This window comes from Diceros bicornis, chromosome X (assembly GCF_020826845.1).
Source record: "Diceros bicornis minor isolate mBicDic1 chromosome X, mDicBic1.mat.cur, whole genome shotgun sequence".
NCBI lineage: Eukaryota > Metazoa > Chordata > Mammalia > Perissodactyla > Rhinocerotidae > Diceros > Diceros bicornis.
In genome coordinates this window covers 119,810,349-119,833,771 of record NC_080781.1, presented here as the reverse complement: position 1 = coordinate 119,833,771, position 23,423 = coordinate 119,810,349, and the positions used below count along the sequence as shown (strand labels likewise).

The window sequence follows — 23,423 nt, the reverse complement described above, 5'->3', positions numbered from 1 at the left end:
CTGGCCTGGAGGAACAGCAGGCAGAACCCAGAGAAAGGACCAACACGAGGGAGCTGATGTTTTCCACCCTGAAAGTGATACAGGATCATGTGGACATTTTAAAATGCACACAGGAAAAGCTCATCAAAGACTACAGGACACTGATGAATAAGGTCGCAGGATTGAAAGAAATGCTGAGAGAGGAAAATTACAGAATAAATATCATGGAAGAGAGAATCAGTACAAATGAGGACCAAATTGAGCTTCAGTCTCAAAAGGCAAAAATTTTAAGCAAACAACTCTTCACAGTACAAGAAAAGGTGATCGATCTTGAAGACATATCAAGGAGGTATGATATTCGTGTATCTGGCATCCCTGAAGGTACATAAAATGAGTTACCTTGAAACCATTATTAAGGGAATTATTGAAAAAAATTTTCCAGAGCTAAACATAAATCTCAACTTACATACAGAGAGAATTTACAGGTCCCCACTCAAATATACCTCTCAAACTAAAAGTCCAAGTCACATAATTGTACAGTTCTTAAACTTCAAAGAAAAAGAAGTCATCTTGCAAGCTGCCCAGAAAAAAAGAGAACTGATTTTCAACAAGGTAAAAATAGGACTGACACCTGACTATGCCTTACTTACAGTGGAAGAGAGACAAAGTTGGAGCAAGATCTACTACCAGCTGAAGTTCCTGGGTCTGAAGCCCCGAGTGATCCATCCAGACAAGCCTATCTTTCCTATTTGAAGATGAGAGAAGGATCTTTGCCAATCAAGACGACTTCAAGGCATTTGTTAGCAAAACTCCGAAACTACTGGCTTTACTGCAAACAGCTGCAGCCCAGGGAGAGGGAGCTCCTGGTGATAAGTGACTAACCTGACTTACAAAGCCAAGTTTCTTAATAGAATGTAGATCTTAGTTTTATGATCAATTGCATTTTTGCCAGAGTAATTAGTGAAAAATGAAGTAAAAATGTAACATTGATTGAGCTGTTATTAAGTCTTTCTCTCTCTCTCCCCCCTTCCTGCATGAGAAGGGAAAAAGAGAAAAGTGAAAAAGAAAATGGTAGGGGATGGAGGATGGATAAATGGGAGAAAGGATGTGAATACAGCAAGAGAATAATTAAAGGTGAGTGGGATAGGGAGACATCAAAATAGGATAGATAAAATAAGAAAAAATAATTTTATGGTGAATATGAAAGCAGTAAACTATATAAAATTAACAGACTTGTTAAGAGAAAGGAAGTCTTCCACCACCCTCTGTCAATGATACTTGGATCCTTTAGAAAATTTGACCATATCCTCAAGCACAAAACAAATAGAACTCAGAGATGCACGTGCATTGAAATGACTGCCTGTAAACTGACATTTTTAGAAACAGATTGTAAACAGTGGGTGATGTTGCAGTGATGTGCTTTTAAATGGCTAATTTGTGTTGCTCTTGCAGTTTAGATGTCTCCATTTAACTTTAATTATATAATTGGTTAATCATACAGTAAATGGGAATAAAAGAACCCAATTGTTGGCTTCTATACTTTCCTCTGGACAAGTGATTAAAAGTTCCCGAATGACGTTCCCTCCCGCCTCCTCCTTACCCCGCCCATGAAAATGTCTACAATTTGGACACATTGGAGGCAAGTCAGACTCTAAAGCAGAAAAGCGCTTTCCTGGCACTGGCACTTTAAAGCATCCTGCCTGTGTCAGACCTAAACTGCTCATAGGAGCCACTCTGCCTGCTCATCCCAGGCAGTGGGGCTGAGCCCATCTCTTCCCTTCTGGGGCAATCAGCTTCATCCCACACAGGAAAAGCAGACACTGAAACACTTTGCAGCCTACCCTCAGAGTCCTCTTTCATTTTATGTCTATCCCTGAATCCCCACCCCCATGTACTCAGATGCACACAACATATAAGCACACACATATCTTCTCGCTGTTTCTCATATAAATAAAAGGCATCTTGTGATGCTAGGAGGATTATTATTTAGAGACAGTGGGCCAACAGTTTACCTTTTTGGTAAATGTTACATGGGCCGAACAGAACCTTGTGGCCCTGTTAGATTGGAACACAACAGAACCTCATTTTCTCTAACCACCCATTAAGCTTAAGTTAAATTCACCTAGGTAATCATACCGTTGGTTTGCTTTGTGACAGGTATCCAGAAGCTTGATCACGCAGGCGTCTATGCCTTATGGCTCACAATGCAAGTATTTTGATTAAATAAGTTTCAGTTCTGGTTCATCATATGCATTTGATCTAGTCTAGGAATCTTCCCTCACAGTCCTGAAAATACCCTCAGTTACAGATTCTGGAAGTGACTTAGTGCCCCACCCTCTGCCCTTAATTACTGAAATACTTGACAAAGGATAAGTTGAAACCCAAGCTCTGTGGGCAGGCCTCAGCTTCCCTTTGCATCCCCAAAAGGAGGTACTCCCCACCTCCAAAGCTCAAACTCCCGCCAAGTCTTGCTGTTGGAACCTAACCTGTCTGGGTGGTCCTCCTCACTATCCCAGGACACCACCTGTCTAGTCCCACCTTAGTTCCTTACTTGTCTACTCCACTACCCTCTCCATTACAGAAGAAGATGATGGCTGACACTTACTGGGGAGTTGGGAGGGGTTCTAAGACATATTAGCAACCTTTCAATGCACCAAATAGTCTAGAGATCTGACACAGTCCTTAGGTGGCTTACACAGCAGTGAAGTGGGGGGGGAGGTGGACCACAGCGTTCATGATTCTGTTGATGGTAAGAAAATTATCAGGATTCTTGGTAGTTCTTGTTTACCAGTGAGAATCAGCATCCTAAAACATAAAACTGGAAAAAAGTGGTTTACTAGTAAGTAAATGTTTAACAAACACCACTCCGGGGAAAAAAACTGATTTGTTGTATTTGCTTATTCAGTGGTGTAAATTCTCTGACCACGGCCAGTTTTAAGCTACCAACGTGGTATTACTGAATGGTGAGTTGAGATAAGACGCACACATTCAGCTTTCCTGACAGTGCTAGCCAGCTCCAGCACGTCACTGGGAAGAGGCCAGCTTTGCCCTCTGCTTCTCCTGGTTAGACTACTATAAGACAAATTTAGCTTAAAAAAAATTCTCATCACCGTACACTGGACTCAATTATGGAGAAAGTCTCCCCAGACTACCCTGTGCATATACATGGCCCTTGGTGCCTCACCTCCTTTGAGCTCCACCTTCTCGAAGCTTGTCTAGCACTCCTCTGGTCCCCAACACAGCTTGTGTAAGATAGTTGCTCTTTTCTTCTCTCTAGGCTGAGAGTCTTTGGAGCTTAGAAACTCTGTCTTACAAATCACATTTAGTCCCACCTCTACACTCCACCACCCTCCCTACTTCAAAGTGTATAGTATGTACTCAATAAAATCTTGTGTTTAACAGTTGTCTCAGAATCCGTAAGAAATGACTGAAGCTTTTGCAGGAGTAACCCTCTTCCAGCCCCCATGCTCAAGGTGTGAAAGTGAGAAGGGGTATGGCTCAGGAATATTTTCTGGTATCACTACCTCCCAGGACAGTGAGGGTGGGAGCTTCCATACTCAGCCCCCTCCTGTTCATCCTACCAGTTTAAGGGAATGGAGAGTCAGAGAGGCCCTGGCCGTTAGGAATAAGACTGGTAAGTCTCAAAACGTTTCCTAAAAGAGGAGTTGTTTAATATCAGCCAACTCTAGAGTAATAAACCAGGAAAAAAAAACCCAGGCTTCTTGGAGTGTGTATGCATGGAAGATTCAGAGTCACAGAGCCACAGGCCTGCTGGATTCCTCACGGGGGAAGGCCAGCAGAGCCAATGTGAAGAACTCCATCTCAGCTAAGTTGCAGCCCCAGACCCTATTGGTCTCTAGTACCGGCTTTATAATATTGGGCCGCTCAAATTTTCTCTAGGGAGATTGACCAGAGAATGTTTCCCCCTCTGCAGGCAGGCTACAAGTTTCAAGACCCACAAAGGTAGCCTAGAGATGGAGCTTCTAATGTCTCAATTGCCAGCCATAGTTTGAATGAGGGGCTTCTATGAAGCCTGAATAATAAGTCCCTTCAGCAAAAGGCAAGAGTGTGTGGTATTCTCACTTACACAGTCCCAGGACCTCTTTCAGGTTCCTCCGTCCAGTTAGTGGGGAATCTGGGCTCTATATTCAGGCTGCTGGTCCAAGAGCACAAGCTTCAGCCCAAGGACTTGCAGAGAGCTGAGGGACACTATCATTGTCTTTTTTCTACATTATTAACAATATATTTGATTGGTGCTTTTCTTTTTTACTAAGCATTTTCACATCTGTTTTTTAAATTTTTAATTTTTTTTAATTTTTTTGTTTTTATTATTCTGAGCATCCAATGCAGAGGCAGCATAGGGTAGTGGTTAACACGGGACTGCATTTCACAATATATACAAATATTGAATCATGTTGTACACTTGATACTAATATAATGTATGTCAATTATACCTCAATAAAAAAATGAAAGACCTAGGTTGTTCAGTTACTTTGCATAAAAAGTTTTAGAAAACTTTTCTATATAAGATGCTTTTTATAGATGTATTAAAATCAATAAAGTGGTTTAAGTAAAAAAAAAAAAGAACATGGGTTTGTAGATACAGACTACCTGGATGTGAATCTCAGCTCTGCCACTTGCTGGCTGTGTTGGCCTTGAGTGGTTTGCTTAATGGTTGTTTCAGTTTCTTCATCTGTAAAATGGGGCTGATAATGATAGCTATCCCATAGTGTTGTTATGGAGGTAAAATGAGTTAATGTTTATAAAGCACTTAGTGTCTGGTACTATCATAATTATTTCTTTTTACTTTTCTTTTTTTTTTTATTTTTTGGTGAGCAAGACTGGCCCTGAGCTAACATCTCTTGTCAATCCTCCTCTTTGTGCTGAGGACGATTGGCCCTGAGCTAACATCTGTGCCCATCTTCCCCCATTTTGTATGTGGGATGCCACCACAGCATGGCTTGGTGAGCAGTCCATTGGTCCACACCCAGGATTTCAACATGCAAACTCTGGGCTGCCAAAGCAGAGTGTGTGAACTTAACCATTAAGCCACCAGGCCTACATAATGATTTCTATATAACTGTTTTGAAAACTGGCATGGATATTTCCACACTGACAGATATTATCACTACTGTGTTCCAAATAACCATCATGTTTGGCCAATTTTACCTCCTAAATGTTTTAGTAACCCTTACTCCCCTCTCCTTCTCTGCTTCCACTGCCCTAGTTTAGGCACACAGGACCAGCAAATAGCTTGTAGTTCTCCATGCCTTACTTGCTGGTCTTTCCTATTGCAATCCTCTGACTCCCATGGCACCCCCTTCTCTGGCTATCTCCTACTCACTCTCTATCACTGTTTATCCTTAGACTACAAACCCCTTAAGAGCAGAAATTGCCATTCTCTGAGTCATCAGCATCTAGAACAATGCTTGGCACAAAGAAAATACTCAATAAACATTTATTGAATTAATAGATGCTTGCTGTGTCCCAGGCACTGTGTAGTGGTTTATAGGAGGATTTTCACTGAATCCTACCCAAAACTCTATGTGATAGTAAGTGCAATTATTATCTCCATTTTACAAATAAGAAAACTGAGACTTGGGGAGGTTAGATAACTTGCACAAAAAAGTCACAAATTTATATTCATATTGCCATTCTATTCCTTATGCGATAATCTGCAGTTTACTATGGTGTGTAGGGCCAGAGGATGCCAGGAAGCCACAATTGATATCACCTGACACATGAAGACATGATATTCAATTTGCCTATTAAAAGAGCTATTACTTTATTTTTACATAGTTTGTTTTTAAATTACAGTATTTTTCTTTAGATAATTTTTAATCTTTTATGAAGGTAAAAGATGCACATAAAGAAAAAAATTTAGCTATCTCTTACAACAATCAATGGATCTGTGAGTCCATCGGATGCTATAGTTGAATCCCATCATATAATATATGTCAGGAGCTTTGGTTAGTATCTTATACATACATCATTAACATTTCAAAAAGTCTTTCTTGGTCAACTAAATTTGTGAAAGGTTGTCCACATCATTGAAATCATGTTACTCTAGGGCATTTGGGGAACGCTGTACAGGTTAATAATAATAAGTACTAGCAGCAGTGGTGGTGGTAGCAGCAGCGGCTACCATTTATTGAGCACTTATCTCATACCAGGCCTGCTGTGCTGTAAGTTTTACTTGCACTATTTCATCAAACCCCTATGTAATAGCTTCTGTTGTTTTCTTTATTTTACAGATGGGGAAACTGGGACTCAGAGTTTAACTCACTTACTTGTGGTCACTCAGCTATCAAATAGTAGAACCTAGACTGAAATCTAAATTTGTATGTCTATGTCTCTAAAGCCTGGGCTTTATCCCAAGTTGGACTTTGAAGGCTGTCCAAGTTACTTAACCCTCTCTGAGCTTCAGTTTCCTCATCTGTAAAACTGAGGGAAGTAACACATCTTGTAGGGTTGCTATGAAGATTAGAAAAAGCAGATGCCCAGGGCCCAGAGGCACATAGTAGGCATTTAAACCATGGTGGCAATGTTTATTCGTAAGTGGGACATGAAATGGGCAGAGGAAGATCTGAGATCCCTTTAAAGGCGTTGGGGAGCTTGAGAGGGGGATCTACAGCTTTGGCAGTCTTAAGAGCTGGTCCTCTCCCCTCCAGAATACAGTGACCCAGTGAAACTCTGACCGACAGGCGACAGGCGAGGGGGCAGGGGCCTGAGTTTGGCTCCAGCAACCTCTGCAGGGAGTCAGGAGAGAGGCGGGGAGCTGGGAGGGGCGTAGAAATCTCGGTCGTCAGAGGACTGCAGGTGTCAGGCGGAGTTGGTGTAGGTGGACTCCCAGAGCCTGGCGGAGGGCGGGGAGGAGGTTGGAGACGGCCAGCGAGCAGGCGGGGGAGAGAAGGAGGCGGGGCGCGGAGCCTGAGAGGCCGTCCTTAGGCAGCTCTTCTCATGCCGGGCAGTTTGCTGCATCTGGAGGAGCTCACTGGAGAATCTCCAACAACGGAGCGGGCCTTCAACTACCGTAAGTACCTGCAAATGAGCGCATAGTCCTGTGGCTGAAGATTAAATACGGGCCATCAGATCCTAAACAAAACCCCAAAATCGTTTCCCTGCTGTAATTAATTGCCGTTAATCAAACTGCTCCCCAGTCTGTCCCCCCACCCGCTTTATCCCTCCCTTTCTCCTTCCCTCCCCGGATCCCAGCCTTGCCTCGCGCCGAGAATCCCTGGGCACTATAGATATCTTCCCTTTTCCTTCTCAGTCTTCCCTCCAAACCCTCAGCGGAGCATGTACCCAGCACCCTGCCGAGCCCAACCCCTTTGATTCCTGGAGCCCTCAAAGCTATCCAAGGGGCGAGACATTAGACATTTCGAGTATGTCACCCTCAAAAGCACTGCGGCGCTGCCTAAGGGAAGGGAAAGTGCTTGGGATGGAGTGGAAAGGGAAGGTAAAAAGGCTAAACAGCCGAAGTTGGGGGTGGGGGTGGGAGTGTGAAAGGCCAAAAATGGGCGTGGCCAATTAACCTGAAGCTTGCGGCTGCTTCCCACGTTCCCTGGGCAGAAGATTCGTCGTTTTGGCTGGATATAAATTATTATGGTTTCCTTAGTGATTGGGGAGGGGTAAACCATGCTCAGAAGCCCAGCTTCCCTGACTCCACTCAAGCCCCCAGGAGGCAAAACTCTGGTTTAGGGGTCCAAGTGGCAAGGCTGGACCTCAGATGCATTCCTGGGCAGAATCCCAGGTTGAACCTTTCCCTTCGTAGTAGAACCTGGATTCCCCAATAAATCCTGGCCCAAAGCCTCAGGGGAACAAAGCAACAGGGTGGCACCCAAGTCTGGGCCTGGGCCTGGCCCTGAGAGGAGTGCAGACAAGGGGCTGTAGGAGCTGAGATGGAAAGAGCATCTTTAGGGTCCTACACCAGGTTGATGCCCGCTTTGGGAAGAAGAAAAATAGCTGCCTTTTTACGAAATGTTCGCTATGCACCTGACACTTTACGTATGTTATCTCTGATCCAACACAACAACAATGCTAGGTAGATATTATTCCCCAACTTTGCAAATAAGCAAAGTTCAGAGAGGGTAATTTGAGCATCCTTTATGTAAATGTAAGTGTCAAGTGAGAAATGTAAAAGGAAACTGTGTCGCCTTGGATCTCTGACAGTCCACTTTCTTCCTACAGCCCAGGTGTTTGAAGAGGAATCTTCCCCTTTTCTTGCTCCTCCATCCCACCCAGTGTTAGTACTGAAGCGAGTTAGAGGCTGTGGTACTAGGATCCGTTTGGGGAAGTGAAATCAACTCCCTTCTGTTCTGGGAGCTGCCTTTACCCCACTCTACTGAGATAGGATTAAACAGCTGGGGTCAGCCAGGACCTCCGACTCTGAACAAAATGTTAGTGGAGGAGAATTAGCCAGAGTTTGTGTGGTGGAAATACACCTTCCCTTGGCAAAAGGATACTCTGGGTGGAGGGAAGGGAGAGGAGAGACAGGAAAGAGTAAGGGGTCTACCTTCTGTACATGCAGGGCCTGGGGTCAATTGTGATTTTTGGGAAAATGAGAAGGCCTCTCTGAACTCAATATTTTTGCCATATTCCCCGAAATTCAAACAATTCTTTTTTTCCTCAGGGGCAGTGAACAAAAATGCTTACGAATTATGGGCAGCCAATAAATTGTTTACACCTTATATTAATTAGCTCAAGCAGCTTGATTCCCCAACACCTACTTGAGATGGGGGTTTTGACCTTTTGGGGGCAAGAGATAAGAATGAGAGCAATATTGGATCTGAAGCATTCCACAGATGGGAAGGTCTGGATGGGATGAGATGGGAGCTATAAGGGGGCTGAGAAAGGGGGCAAGGGCTGCCTCTGGGAGTTTAAATACTGGTTTTAGAGCATAGGCATTGGAGTTAAAAAAAGATTTGAAGTTTAGCTCTGATATTTAATATCTTTTGACTTTGGGCAAATTATATATCCTCTCTAAGCCTTAGTTTCCTTGCCAGCAAAATGGGGATGATAGGAAGGCTTCCTTTGCTAGATGGTTGGAGGACTCAGTTAGAGTATATATATATATTTGAAAAGGTGACTCTCTACACCTCTCATCTCCCTCAACCCATGGGGCTGCTGCTGGCCTGGATTAGGTCGTCCTCTGGGCCTCTGAGATCCCAGAGACAAGTAGGCATTTCAGCAAATCCGACGTGTTAGATACCAGCAAAGACTTTGGGTGGCAGGAGGGCAGAGCGGGGCAAAGGGGCAAGAAGAGGAAGTAGCAGGTGACCTTGTAATGCCCTGCATGCCTGTGAGGGAATGGAAGGTAGGGTTGTCAAGCGCAGTTTAGTGATCCAAACTAAACTTCAAGGAGCAGGACAAATCCCCTGAATAAAAACACTTCTGCTTTTAGATCTCACCACGTGCTGAGCGGCAAAGCCCCTCAAGACTCGAAGCGCACATTGAGCACCAGAGGCCCCACGACCCTGGACAGGCCAGGGGGGGGGGCCACCATGCTGTGGAAATTCACTCTCTTGGTCTTTTGCATTCGTGAGTATGAGGAAGGGGTGAGGGGCAAGTGACCTTGTCATAAATACCCCTGTAAGTGGGCACCTTGGGGAGGGAGAGGGAAGTATTAAGGTTTCAGGGTGGGTAGGGACAATAAGGGGGCCCCCTTTTTTTTTTTACCATAATCTCTCTTTTCAGGGCTGAGTCTGGGTATGACATCAATAGGTAAGTGAGTTCTGCCACCTCAGGTACCTTCCTTCCTGAAGGCTCCAAGATGTCAGCCTGCCTCCATGGCCCTGGTCATAACTGCTTTGAGATCCCAAAGACAATCCCCAGGTTGAGCTGGTTGGGAATCAGAGCCCCTCATTTCATGACTTGGCTTCCCACAGAATAGTAAACAGCTTTATCTCAGATGGAAAGGAAGCCAGACTTGTGCTTTATTCCCCAATCCAACTCACTTGGATTCCTTGAACAAGTATCCTGGGGTCCCTATCCCACCCCGCACACAAGCAGACACTCCTGTCCCCAGGGAAAGACAAAAGGAGGAATCTGGGTAGGGGCTTATTTTAAGGAACATTGCGGGGCATGTTATGGGGAGGGAGAAGGTTGGACTGCTCACATCTTTGTGACGTTTGGAAATGACAGCGATGCAATCTCAACCGGAGCTGTGGATAGAGACCAACTACCCCCAGGCTCCTTGGGAGAACATCACACTTTGGTGCAAAAGCCCCTCTCGGATTTCAAGCAAGTTCCTGCTGCTGAAGGATAAGACACAGATGACCTGGATCCGTCCTTCCTACAAGACCTTCCAAGTTTCATTCCCCATAGGCGCCCTTACTAAGTCCAATACAGGTCTTTACAGGTGCTGCTACTGGAAGGAGACAGGCTGGTCAGAGCCTAGTAAAGTTTTAGAGTTGAAGGCACCAGGTAAGAAGACACAGATAGATGATCAAGACTAAACTCCAGCTCCTGGGATTCAAACTGGCCTTCCCAGAGCAGGGTTCGTTTAATTAATTCATTTGTTTACCTCAAATCCATGAATGCATATATGCAGGCATTCTACAGTTAGTAAATAAGTGCCTACTCTCTATAGGCAAGGCAGAGTGAGGATGCAGACTCTGGAACAGATCTAGAAGGCAGGCTTTCAATGTAGGGGAGATTGAGATGGGGTAAGGAGGGGTGGGAAATAAAGATTATACAGGTAAGGCTCATTTAAATAGAGCTCTCCTCTGCTGTTCCCTGAGTAGCACTATCCTTGCTCTACCTGAATTCCAGTTCATTCTCTCTTTCCAGGCCAGCTGCCCAAGCCCATCTTCTGGATCCAGGATGAGACCTCCCCTCTTCCTGGATGTAACGTTAACATACTCTGCCATGGCTGGCTGCAGGATTTGGTATTCATGCTGTTCAAAGAGGGATATGCAGAGCCCGTGGATTACCAAGTCCCAACCGGGACAGTGGCCATATTCTCCATTGCCAACATGACACCTGAGAGTGAAGGGGTTTACATCTGCCGCACTCATATCCAGATGCTCCCCACCCTGTGGTCAGAGCCCAGCAACCCCCTGAAGCTGATTGTGGCAGGTGGGTGTGGCTATGGCTGCTGGGGTCTGATGATCGTTGTCCCTGGGATCATGGCTGGATGAGCCAGGGTTTCTGATTTTACTTTGCTTGGCAAGTTGCTAGGCCCTGCAAGGCCCAAGAGCTAGAGTCAGTTGACATTAGACTGAGATGCAAATTAGAATCACACATGCTATGAGTGAGCCCGGCCAAATGTCCAGCAGCTTCAGCTTATCACAGCTTTGTTGTTCTCTACTTGTTGAATATCATGCATTTATTCATTCATTTGACTAATATTTATTGAGCACTGAATATGTGCCAGGCACTGCCACTGCAGTCTTATAAACTGATTTTTAAAATTTTGAATGCATTTTTATTCTGTTTGTGATTATTATTTTTAAGTGTGGAAAATAGAATGAATTGCTAGTGCTAAAAGTAAAATAAAAAACGATAAAGTGATAGTTAATATTTTAGAAATGTCTTTATAAATTATTTTAGTCCTGTATATATAGATCCAGTAAGGCAGTACCAAGCTTTAAACACAGCAGAAGGCTCCCCAAAATGTCCAAATGCAAGACATACACCCCAGCCCCAACTTTCCCATGGCCTAGATGCTTCTAGACAGAATTGGCCACATTTGCTTTAGTTGCTCCATCAAGCTAAATAGCCTTGGGGAAAGCTGTGGTGCTACAGAAAGTACCCTGGACTTAGAAGCAGTAATCCTGGTTTCTAGTTCCATCTCTGACACCACCTCCCTGTGTGATCTTGAGCAAGTCACTTCGCCTCTCTGTGCTTTGGTTTCCCCTACTCTAAAATGGGATAACAGAATCTATCCAACCTACTGTATGATGCCTCTCTGTGCTTCAGTTTCCTGATTTGCAAAATTGGTATAATAATAATGCCTACCTCACAGGGTTGTTGTGAGGATTTGCCTAAATATAATATATGTACAGTGCCTGGCATATAAGTTCTCAATAAATGGTAGATATTAATTTTATTAGTTTAGCTTTTTATTGAGGATCAAAGAACAAAGAATTGTCTGTTTGATCTGTGTGTATGGGTGTTTGTTGTATGAATGTCCTTCCAGCATAGATTCCAATAACACACACTTCTGCAGTTACCTTATCACTGGCATCCCTCACTAGGCCATGAGCTTTCGGCTGATGTGGGCGGTATCATTGTTACTTATATATCCCTAGACCTACATGATGCCTGACACATCCTAAATGCTCAATGAGCATATGATGGAGCTGATCCTTCCAATAATGAATGGGTAGATCTACCTGGGATCCGGGTGGGTAAGAAGGAGTGGTATGGGAGTGAGATTGCCCTCTATTTTGTGGTATAATCTCCTTGGAAGAACAATACATGGAAATGAGGGTGTGGCCCCATTCACAGAGATTTCTTTGGGTTGCAGATTTACTGGCCTATCCCTCCTTATTGGCTTCTTCCAATCTCCTATGGGAAGTAGGGTCTTATGTGGGCTTAATGTGTGCAAAAGCTGTCCTTAATATGGCAGTAGCATTCATACTCTACAAATATGGAATCAAAGTTATTTTCAAAAGTTTGGTTTCTTGGGTGGTTGAACTACATTTGGCATTTCAGGGATCTAAAGATACAGGGAATTACAGATGTAGATATTACACTGAGACGCAGCCCTACACATAGTTAGAGCTCGTGGAGCTGATAGAGTCTGGTGAGAGGGCAGGGGCATAAGTGAATTTACCCTTGATCACCTCCTAGAAGAGGCAGAGATTCAAGGAAGAGAGAGGGAGCAGAGGGTAAACTTCAGCTACCACTTTCTGTCTAAAGAAATTAGGAAAATAAAACCAGAAGGTAATAGAGAAGAATCATCCTACCTCTAATTCAGGATCTCTTCCCTTTCTAGGACTCTATCCCAAACCAACTCTGACAGCCTATCCTGGGCCCATCATGGCACCTGGAGAAAGCCTGAATCTCAGGTGTCAAGGGCCAATTTATGGAATGACTTTTGCTTTAATAAGGCTTGAAGACTTGGAGAAGTCCTTTTACCGCAAGAGGCCAGTAAAAAATGAGGCACATTTCTTCTTCCGGGCTTTGAAAATCCATGATGCTGGACATTACCTCTGCTTTTACTATGATGGGTCATACAGGGGTTCACTTCTTAGTGATATCCTGAAAATCTGGGTAACCGGTAAGAGAAGGGGATGCCATGGGACCTATGTTAGGGGCTAAGGATATGCAACTCCTTTTGGGCCCCCTGGAAAGCTAATAATGCAGCCAAGGCTAACAGTGGGGAAGGGAGCAGAATTTGTATAACTGGGTTTAGGGTGGGATTTGCCAAGGGTGGACTGGAGGAAGAGGAGGAAATAAGCTCTATGTAGTGGGAGGCGGAAGTCAGGCTATTAGCCCCTGATATTTTGGGTCTTGTCCTAGACACTTTCCCCAAGACCTGGCTACTTGCTCAGCCCAGTCCTGTGGTCCAAATGGGTCAAAACGTGAGCCTGTGGTGTCGAGGGCCAGTGGATGGAGTGGGGCTTGCACTCTATAAGAAAGGAGAAGACAAACCTCTTCAGCTCTTGGATACCACCAGCATCGATGACAACGAGTCATTCTTCCTCAACAATGTGACCTACAGTGATGCTGGCATCTATAGCTGCCACTATGTCCTCTCCTGGAAGACCTCCATCAGGATGACATCACACAACACCGTGGAGCTTGTGGTTGTAGGCAAGTGCTAACAACTCTTGTTGTTTGTTTTTATCATCATTGTAGTGTTCTAAGAAGGAGCTAGTGGCCCTGTGACCTCTCGGAGTTATGAGTCAAGGAAAAACACAGTAGGAGGGTGGAGTAGAATTTTCTCCAAAAACTTTAGGTACCTTCTCTCCTAGGATTGTTACTTAAGCCATACCTCTCAGCATGGCCTAGCCCCATTGTGACCCTGGAAAAGTTATTACCCTTCAGGCCAGGGGAAACTTACAGATATGAGGTCTTCCTAATTGAAGGTAAGAACCCAGGAGTCTTTAGAGCACCAAAGAGTAGGCCAAGGGGTTCTGATGCATAGTCAAATTTTGAAGCCACTGATCTTGTGGAAGTGGAAAGGAAGAGAAGACCAAAAAGGGAGCTGGGAAACATTTGCTGGGGCAGAGGATACTGAGTTCAAGGACAACTCTGGTTTCTGGACTGGTTGCAGATAAGCCCCCCAAACCTTCCCTGTCAGCCTGGCCCAGCACCATGTTCAAGCTAGGCAAAGCCATCACCCTTCAGTGCCGAGTACCTTATCCAGTCCTTGAATTTTCTCTGGAATGGGAAGAAAGAGCAACATTCCAAAAATTCTCAGTGGATGGAGACTTCATCATCAGTAATGTTGAAGGGAAAGGAACAGGGACCTACAGTTGCAGCTATTACATAGAGGCACACCCTAACATCTGGTCACATCACAGCGAGCCCCTGAAGATGATGGGGCCAGCAGGTGAGAATACAACTCTCCATAGAGATGCCCCTCCAAGGCTTTGGCCATGATACCCATGGGATCCTGGAGCAGTGCCCAGAAAGATATGGAAAGCGGAGTCAGGGGCTTATAAGTAAGGACCCTTGGTTTTGGGCATCCTTCCCCTGGGGTGGTCTCACAGTCACTCAAAAGCAGTGAGCAGGATACTTTCAAGGCTCCCATTCTTCATGAAAAAGAAGGTCACTTCCATCTCACCTTCCCTTCACCTTTGGTAACCCCTGCCCCCATGAATGTATTCACCTGCCTCTGTCCCCATCAAGGCCCCTGCTTCTGGTCTTCTCTGGCCACAGGCTTTCTCACCTGGAATTACGTTCTCAATGAAGCTATCAGGTTGTCCCTAAGCATGCAGCTTGTTGCCTTGCTGTTGGTAGTGCTGTGGATAAGGTGGAAGTGTCGGAGACTCAGAATCAGGTAACTGTCTTGTCCCAGCCCCCTGTCCCTCAATCTAGCTGAGTCCAGGCTCCCCAGAGACTCAGGAATGGGTCATGCCCAGTTGAGACAAACCACAGGGGCACACCCTTTGTATCCCCTACCTTCTGGGCTTAAGAGACAAGACTTTCTCTTCCCAGCTGTTTCTCTTCCACCTCACGGGAAGGTCAGCACCCAAGCCAGAGGATGGAGAAACACATAATCCTCAGATGCTGGAAAGTAATCAGAACCTTATTCACTGATCCCCCTGGGAGAGTGCCCAAATCTCCCTCCCAAACCACCCTGCCCCTCAGAGAGGATTGGTGTCTCCCACATTAACTTGGTCTGAACTTTTTCTCTTGTAAGAAACCATGCTGTCCTGTCTCCCAGGATGTTATCCAATTCCCATCCTAACTTTTCACCCTTACCCCTAGCTCTCAAGGACTAGACAGCCTTGTGGTCCATCCTAGTTGTCACAGAAACCAGTCTCTCTTCCTTTCTGGCCTCCAACCACCTGTGCAGAGCATTCTGGGAATGTAATCTTAACCTGGATGGGCATCTGATGAGGCAATGGATTGGGCCAGGGAATCAGACTTTTTCCTCTGACCCATAAAATGGCAAGCCATGCAGTTTCTCCTGCTATTTCCTTTGATCCTTTGGTGTCTCCTGGGCCATTCCCCTCTCTCCCTGATTCCCATGGCCTGTGCTCAGGCTGTTCTGCTTGAAAATGGGAAAAGAAATGACACCTCCTAGCCTGGTGAGGCCTTCCGCTCCTGAATGCCTTGAATACTTCCCCCTACCCTATGCCTCTGGCTACATCTCCCCCTCACCATGATCATAGGACTTTGTGTGTCTGGGAATATTCAATACACAGTGGATGATGACTATAATTGTGTATGTCTGTGTTTTCCACTGAGATCTGTTGAACAGAGTGCTTGGGTAACGTGAAGGGAGCCAGCCACCTAAGTCTTCTGCAAAAAGCATGACCTTTTGAGTTTTCAAAAGGTTGCAGTGGGGGTCAAGTTCTAGTTCTCCTCAGAATCTATCCTGAGTCCTGCATACATTGGGGTAACCTCCAAGCCAGGGGTTAGAAAAAAATGTAGCTTCAAGTGCCCCACCTCAGCCCAGGACCACTGCATCAACGAATGAGTCCAGAAACAGATTTCAGAGAAAGCAACTTAAAAAGCATGTTTTCCTCACCAAGAGGGAGGGTCAGTGTTTTCTAAGTAAAAATTGTCAAATGGATTTTGGCTTATATTATCTAATTCTACAGGACCCATAACCCAAAGCTGCTGCACATTTCGAGTCATAATCAGGGTGGGGGTAAAGAGATCCCACTCTCTGACAAGCTTAGCTCAGCACTGACAATCCTGGTAATTCACTGCTGCTGCCTAGGCAACCTTTTCATAACAAAGGCAGGTGAGGCAGGTCGGTCTGAGGACCAATACTGCCATAATAAAAACTGCTTCCAAACTTAAGCTTGATGACGGAGAAACACCCAAGATTTCTCACTCCACCCCCACACTCACCACCCAGAGCTGCCGATCACACTGAGCTCCAGGGTTCTGAGAACTGGAGTTACAAAAGCATTTTCACATCTGACATCTCAGTTCCCACAAGAGCCTAATCAGGGGCCATGGGGAGCTGACATATGATATAGGCTGGGGAGGGCGAAAGGGGTGGGGGGCACGTGGGTCATGAAAGAGCAAGAGGTTTGTAGGTGGCGAGGCCCTCAAAAAGAAAAGTCATCAATGCCAGAAAAGATTATATCCCATTATCCTGGCCATATCCAATCCCTATTGGGTGGTGAGTAAGCCAATGACATAAATTGCCGCCCCCTTCTCTCCGCCCTCCCCCTAATCCCAGCAACTCCTCTCATCTCTTTTCTGGTCTGGCTAGAGAAGCCTGGTTGCTGGGAACAGCTCAAGGGGTCACCATGCTCTTCATAGTCACAGCCCTTCTCTGCTGTGGTGAGTACAAGGGGGTGGGGAAGGGGTCTGGGCAGAGGGCCGGGGTGAAGTCCCGTGGGGGAGCGGGCAGAGCACTGGCAGCATTTTCTTTTGCAGAACTGTGCAATGGGGTATTGACAGAAGAGACTGGTGAGTTTTTCCTGCTCCTGACTGGGACATTCCTCCCTGGAGATCTGAAATAACTACAGAGTGTCAGTGTCAGTGGCCAGGGAGTGACTGGTTGGGAGGGAAGGACAGCCAGGAAGGGGCACTTGCTAAAGCTGCTGGCAAAATTCAGCCTCCAACTCTGTTTTTCTGCCTGCAAAATTTCCCCCAAGCTTCTGCACTTTTCTGAGGCTCAGCTGAGACATCAGCTTCCCCTTCCCCCAGCACCTGCAGAAGGAAAGAAAGAGTTTGGATTTGGGTTGAAAGGGGAAGTGGGCAGTATGATCTGGGTAGGGGGTTCAAGGGCAAGGAAAGGGGGAGGAGGAGGGAGGAGGGAGGATGGCTTCATTAACTCTGCTGTTTCTAGAAATAATCATGCCAACTCCTAAGCCTGAGCTGTGGGCAGAGACCAACTTCCCTCTGGCCCCGTGGAAGAACTTAACCCTCTGGTGCAGAAGCCCTTCTAGCTCGACTAAGGAGTTTGTATTGCTGAAGGACGGGACTGGGTGGATCGCAACTCGCCCGGCCTCAGAGCAGGTTCGGGCTGCCTTCCCCCTTGGTGCCCTAACCCAGAGCCACACCGGGAGTTACCACTGCCATTCATGGGAGGAGATGGCTGTGTCGGAGCCCAGTGAGGCACTTGAGCTGGTGGGGACAGGTAAGAAAAGGCAGAGGGTCCTTCCGAAGTGATCTCCAATGCCCCTGGGACTCCAACATTGTGTCTAGGGGTGGGAGAATGCACAGAGACCCAAGCCCAAGGGGCTTGTGCTGCATGTAGGAGAGGAGGGGCACTGAAATGGGGGAGGGAGGTGGGGAAAAGAGTGAGAGAAGACTGACAGGAAGAGCCAAAAGCCAGTCCACGATGGATTTCTTTTTTGCTAACAAAGTGACTCCAAGTGTCCCATCTGGGTACCTCCAAACTTAGGACTCCTTTTCCACCCTATTTTGTTTTCCAGACATCCTCCCCAAGCCTGTCATTTCCGCTTCCCCCCCAGTCCGGGGCCAGGAACTGCAAATCCGGTGCAAAGGATGGCTGGAAGGCATGGGGTTTGCTCTGTATAAGGAGGGAGTGCAGGAACCTGTCCAGCAACTTGGTGCTGTTGGGAGAGAAGCCTTCTTTACAATCCAAAGAATGGAGGATAAAGATGAAGGCAATTATAGCTGCCGCACTCACACTGAAAAGCACCCCTTCAAGTGGTCTGAGCGCAGTGAGCCCCTGGAGCTTGTCATAAAAGGTAGAGCTGTAAAGGGTGTGTGAGGGATGAGGGGGCGAGGCAAAACTCTAGGTCAGACACTACTCTCTCCACAGCAAACTTTGCTGCTGGTCCTAGGAGCCTGTGTCCAATCTTAGAGCCAGGCAGGCGTGGCGCTGGGAGTGCCAGGGCCTCTGGCTGCACGATATTAATAGCCATAATCGTTATTAATAGCTGGGGTTTGTGGAGGGTGATTTAATTTTTCTAATTATTTTCATATCAATTATCTCGTTTAGCTATAGAGCAAATATTCAAGGGAGATGGAGCAGGTACCATTTCCCCTTCTTGTCCAAATCAGCAAACTGAGGCTCGGGGAACCAGCAGAGCCCCAATGACAATTCACTCTTTTAGCTAGCCCAATTGCCTGCCCTGATGACAATGAGAATTCAGCCAAAGGAGGTGAGGGGTCAGGGTGAGGGGTTCCTGTGAAAAGTTCGTTGGCAAAGTGGATTTGCCTTGATTTTTAAATGCACCTACCTCTGAAAACAAAGCAGCTTCCTGGAACCAATATTTGCTATATTGGCTATCTTTCTTTCTTTTTTTTTTTCTTAATTTGGTTTTGCATTGTGTTTTATTTTTGCCTTCTAGAAATGTACCCCAAGCCCTTCCTCAAGACATGGGCCAGCCCTGTGGTCACTCTTGGTGCCCGAGTGACTTTCAATTGCTCCACCCCCCACCAGCACATGAGCTTTATTCTTTACAAAGATGGAAGTGAAATAGCATCGAGTGACAAGTCTTGGGCAAGTCCGGAGGCCAGTGCAGCTCACTTTCTGATCATTTCGGTGGGCACTGGTGATGGAGGGAATTACAGCTGCCGCTATTATGACTTTGCTATCTGGTCTGAGCCCAGCGACCCTGTGGAGCTCGTGGTGACAGGTCAGGAGTGGGGAAATGCAGGTGGAGGCTGTACTGACCCTGGGACAGTGGGTGGAATGGCTGTCAGCAGGAGAAGTACTTCTTCTAAAAGTCACCAATAAAATGCTTAGGACCGTGCCTGGCACACGGTAAACAGTCCATGTAAGGCAGATGCTTATATTATTATTAATACAGGAAGAAGATACAAAGGAGAGGAGGGAGGCAAGTAATTCACTTCTGGAGAAAGAAGTGAGGCAGATGGGGTGTCCAGTCCCTGCAGCCAGGCTCACATTGCCCTGCTCCTGAAACCTTTTTGTGGCTTGGCCTTGAGCTTTAGGCTCAGTGTCCACTTTTTCTGTAGCTAGGCTATCAGAGATTGGTGGGCTGGATGGCCCTCAGACAAAGGGCGAAGACCTTGAAATGTCAGCTGCATATTATGCACCCATTACAAATGATAGTTTTCAAAGGCTGTTTAACGTCATAGGAAAATGTTTACAATATAAAGTTAAGTGAAAAATATTAAACTACACGACTGTGTATACAGTAGGCTCCCAGTTATGCAAATAGTTATAGCTACAATGATATAGGCATATATAGAAAAAAATAAATGGAAAAGAAATATGTAAAAATGAAGAAAGAATGGTTATCTTTGAGTGGTAGAAGTGTATTTTCTTCATTAGGTTTTTTTGTATTATTTTTCTACAATAAACATATATTGTTTTTTATAATAATACTAAAAAAGCAACTTGCAGATTGTAGGGGGCAGGCTTCTCTCATGTTGTGGTCTCTTTAATTTCAGAATTCTACCCCAAACCCACTCTCCTGGCACAGCCAGGTCCTGTGGTCCTTCCTGGGAAGAATGTGACCCTGCGCTGCCAAGGGGCTTTCCAGGGCATGAGGTTTGCCCTCTTGCAGGAGGGAACCCAGGTTCCCTTACAGTTCCAGAGTGCCCCAGGGAACTCAGCTAACTTCTGCCTCCACACTGTTAGAGCAGAGGACTCTGGGAACTACAGCTGTGTCTACTATGAGACCACCATGTCAAACAGGGGATCACATCTCAGCAAGCCCATTATGATATGGGTGACTGGTAAGGACAGACAAGACATAGGACTGGGACAAAGACAACTGCAGTAGGAGTTAGGGAGGGTGATCCATCTTGGGAGGCTAGGCTAGGCCACAGAGGGGTACTATTGCGTCTAGAAGGGGAAAGATAAAGGATTAATTCAACGAGTGATAAGTTTCCATACTCACCACTTGACATCTTTGATTTATTCCTAGACACATTCCCCAAGCCACGGTTGTTTGCTGAGCCCAGTTCCGTGGTTCCCATGGGGCAGAATGTTACCCTCTGGTGCCAGGGCCCAGTCCGTGGAGTAGGGTACATTCTGCACAAAGAAAGAGAAGCCACTTCAATGCAGCTCTGGGGATCCACCAGTAATGATGGGGCGTTCCCCATCACCAATATATCTGGTGCTAGCATAGGGCGTTACAGCTGCTGCTACCACCCTGACTGGACCAGCCCTATCAAGATACAGCCTAGCAACACCTTGGAACTCATAGTCACAGGTAAGGGGAAGATGCTCTGGAGTGGGCATGGGATTGTAGAAAGGAGGAATAGACTTGGAGATGGTTAATGGGAAATGGTTTTTGAAGAGCTCAAGGAGAGGCAAGCAATCATCTTTCCTCTTTATTGAACAGAGACTCCAGGGGTGATACTGGAAAGTGGTCTCCTCTCTCTGACCAGGAGTTAATTTCTTCTAGGTTTGCTCCCCAAACCCAGCCTATTAGCCCAGCCTGGTCCCATGGTGGCCCCTGGAGAAAATATGACTCTTCAATGTCAAGGGGAATTGCCAGACTCAACCTTTGTCCTGTTGAAAGAGGGTACTCAAGAGCCCTTAGAACAACAGAGGCCAAGCGGGTACAGGGCTGACTTCTGGATGCCAGCAGTAAGAGGTGAAGATTCTGGGATCTATAGCTGTATTTATTATTTGGACTCTGCTCCCTTTGCAGCCTCCAATCACAGTGACTCGTTGAAGATCTGGGTGACAGGTAAGGTCCTAGGAACTTCAGTAAGAGTCTAGATTTTGTAGTTTTTAGTAGTTAGCCCTAAGGGGGTAAAGGGCTGGGATCAGGACCACTTCTTCTAACTCTGTGTCCTGGTTGGTTGCAGATAAACCCCCTAAACCCTCCCTATCAGCCTGGCCCAGCACCATGTTCAAGCTAGGGAAGGACATCACCCTTCAGTGCCGAGGACCCCTGCCAGGTGTTGAATTTGTCCTAGAACATGATGGAGAAGAAGCACCTCAGCAGTTCTCAGAGGATGGAGACTTTGTCATCAACAACGTAGAAGGAAAAGGCATTGGAAACTACAGCTGCAGCTACCGCCTCCAGGCCTACCCTGATATCTGGTCAGAGCCTAGTGATCCCCTGGAGCTGGTGGGGGCAGCAGGTGAGAGGATAATCCCTCCATGGTCCTGGCATGACACACCTGGGATCCCAGAGACAGTCCCCATGGAGACAGTCCAAATATGGAGGGGGGCGGGTTTGGAGTCAGAGACCTCAAGCGTGGTCATCTTTCTCCTAGGATGGTGAGGAGATGGGACCTCAGATTCACTCAAAGATAGTGAGCAGGATACTTTCAAGGCCTCTTCCACCCTCTAAAGGGAGGGCTGCTTCTGCCTCAGCATAAGCACTGCCTCTGACCACCTCCTCTGCAGTCCCAACACATGGCTCCCAAGTGAACCCTGGAGGAGGCCAGATGAGGGGGCAACAAGAGATCAGGGGAACATATATGTGCCAACCTGATGGCCTTGGTGTCTGCCCTTTTACCATCACAGGACCTGCTGCTCAGGAGTGCACTGTGGGGAACATTGTCAGAAGTAGCCTGATTGTGGTGGTGGTTGTAGCTTTGGGGGTGGTACTCGCCATAGAGTGGAAGAAGTGGCCTCGACTCCGAACCAGGTAAATACTTCATGTCAGCCTCCTTCTGTGAACCCAGGGCTGTTGGAAAAACAATGATCTGAATGCTTCTCTAGCATCTGAGCCCCACAATGCAACCTATTTCCAGGCCAATGGTTCTGGATCCTCCCTTAGTCATGTCTTTTTCTCTGCACAGGGATTCAGAGACAGATGGAAGAGACCAGACCATAGCCCTCGAAGAGTGTAACCAAGAAGGAGAACCAGGCACCAGCACCAACTCTCCCTCATCAATCTCTCAGGGAACCTCAGTGGAACTGCCAGTCCCAATATAATAATCTCCTCCTTTATAAGAGCTTTCCTTTCCTCTCTCTTATTCTCAGAGACAGGCAAACCCGACTGGTTACCCTGGGAGTCAGCCCCATCTACCGTTCTTGGCCACTAATCACCTGAGCTGGGTCAAGGGATGCTGGGAGTTGAGAGCTCTACCAGGGTGAGATGTTTCCTGAAGAGAGTTCCCCACCCCTGTAACTCCTCCCTGTACTGATTTACTGGTGCATGAAATTCTATTAAAAACATATTCTTCTGAATAAAAAGAGTATTCACTATTTAACTGCAAAAACTATGGCAGTGGTTTTCCATTGGTCTGTTGTCCCCTTACAACTTAACAGAAATGGTGTACTGGAGCTGACCTCCATGGCAGAATAAGAACACGGGGCTGCTAGTAGAGAGAAAGGAGCTCCAGGATGGGGTAGGGGAGGAGAGAAGTCTCCAAAATAGTACTTTCCAATTTGGTCTGAGATATGGTCACTGAGCAGAATGTCATATTCTCCTTCCATCTCATTATTGAATGAATGAATGAATGAATAAATGAATGAATAGCAATATTCTCTCCACGTTAAGCCTGAGGAAGGCAAACACTGAAGTTACATCCTTTTCACCATGTTATTTCTAGGTCTGTAATACACCTGCTTTCAAACATCAGGATTAGCCCTCTGCAGAACTTTGAAATTGGCAGTGTGTTTTGTGGCCCTTACCTAACAATCACAGGGTGTACATCAACTCACTCTTATGTGTGAATGATTAATAAAAGCTGAAAAATTTGCCCCTCCCTAAAGAAAGCCCTGTTTTCCCAAAGGAATGGGCCTCTGGTGTTGAGATCTCAGGGAGCAAGTAAGCAGGTGAGGTGGTTGGTTTGTGTCCCCTCCCAGGACTCCAAATGGAAGCTGGCTCGCATTCTGAGCCCCTGATCTTTCTCCTGGGATCAGCATGCCTCCTTTCCCATGGGTGGGAATTCAGTACACATTAGGGGAGTTGGACTGGGGAAGGGGGCTTACCTAGTTCCTTGAACCT

General features: G+C 46.2%; 1 protein-coding gene across 1 annotated transcript; it reads left to right on the top strand.

The window, feature by feature from the left end:
• The first annotated feature begins 203 nt into the window (after positions 1-203).
• On the top strand, positions 204-22,683 carry IGSF1 (immunoglobulin superfamily member 1). The gene is made up of 21 exons (XM_058535112.1): positions 204-328; positions 6,833-7,012; positions 9,383-9,519; positions 9,676-9,702; positions 10,123-10,404; positions 10,771-11,058; positions 12,923-13,207; positions 13,450-13,743; positions 14,207-14,485; positions 14,815-14,935; positions 16,832-16,902; positions 16,999-17,031; positions 17,414-17,704; positions 18,003-18,281; positions 18,888-19,175; positions 19,954-20,241; positions 20,433-20,720; positions 20,916-21,203; positions 21,325-21,603; positions 21,992-22,115; positions 22,270-22,683. The coding sequence occupies exons 1-21, from the start codon at positions 204-206 to the stop codon at positions 22,403-22,405; spliced, it is 4,383 nt and encodes a 1,460-aa protein (XP_058391095.1). The 3' UTR covers positions 22,406-22,683.
• Positions 22,684-23,423: the final 740 nt, after the last annotated feature.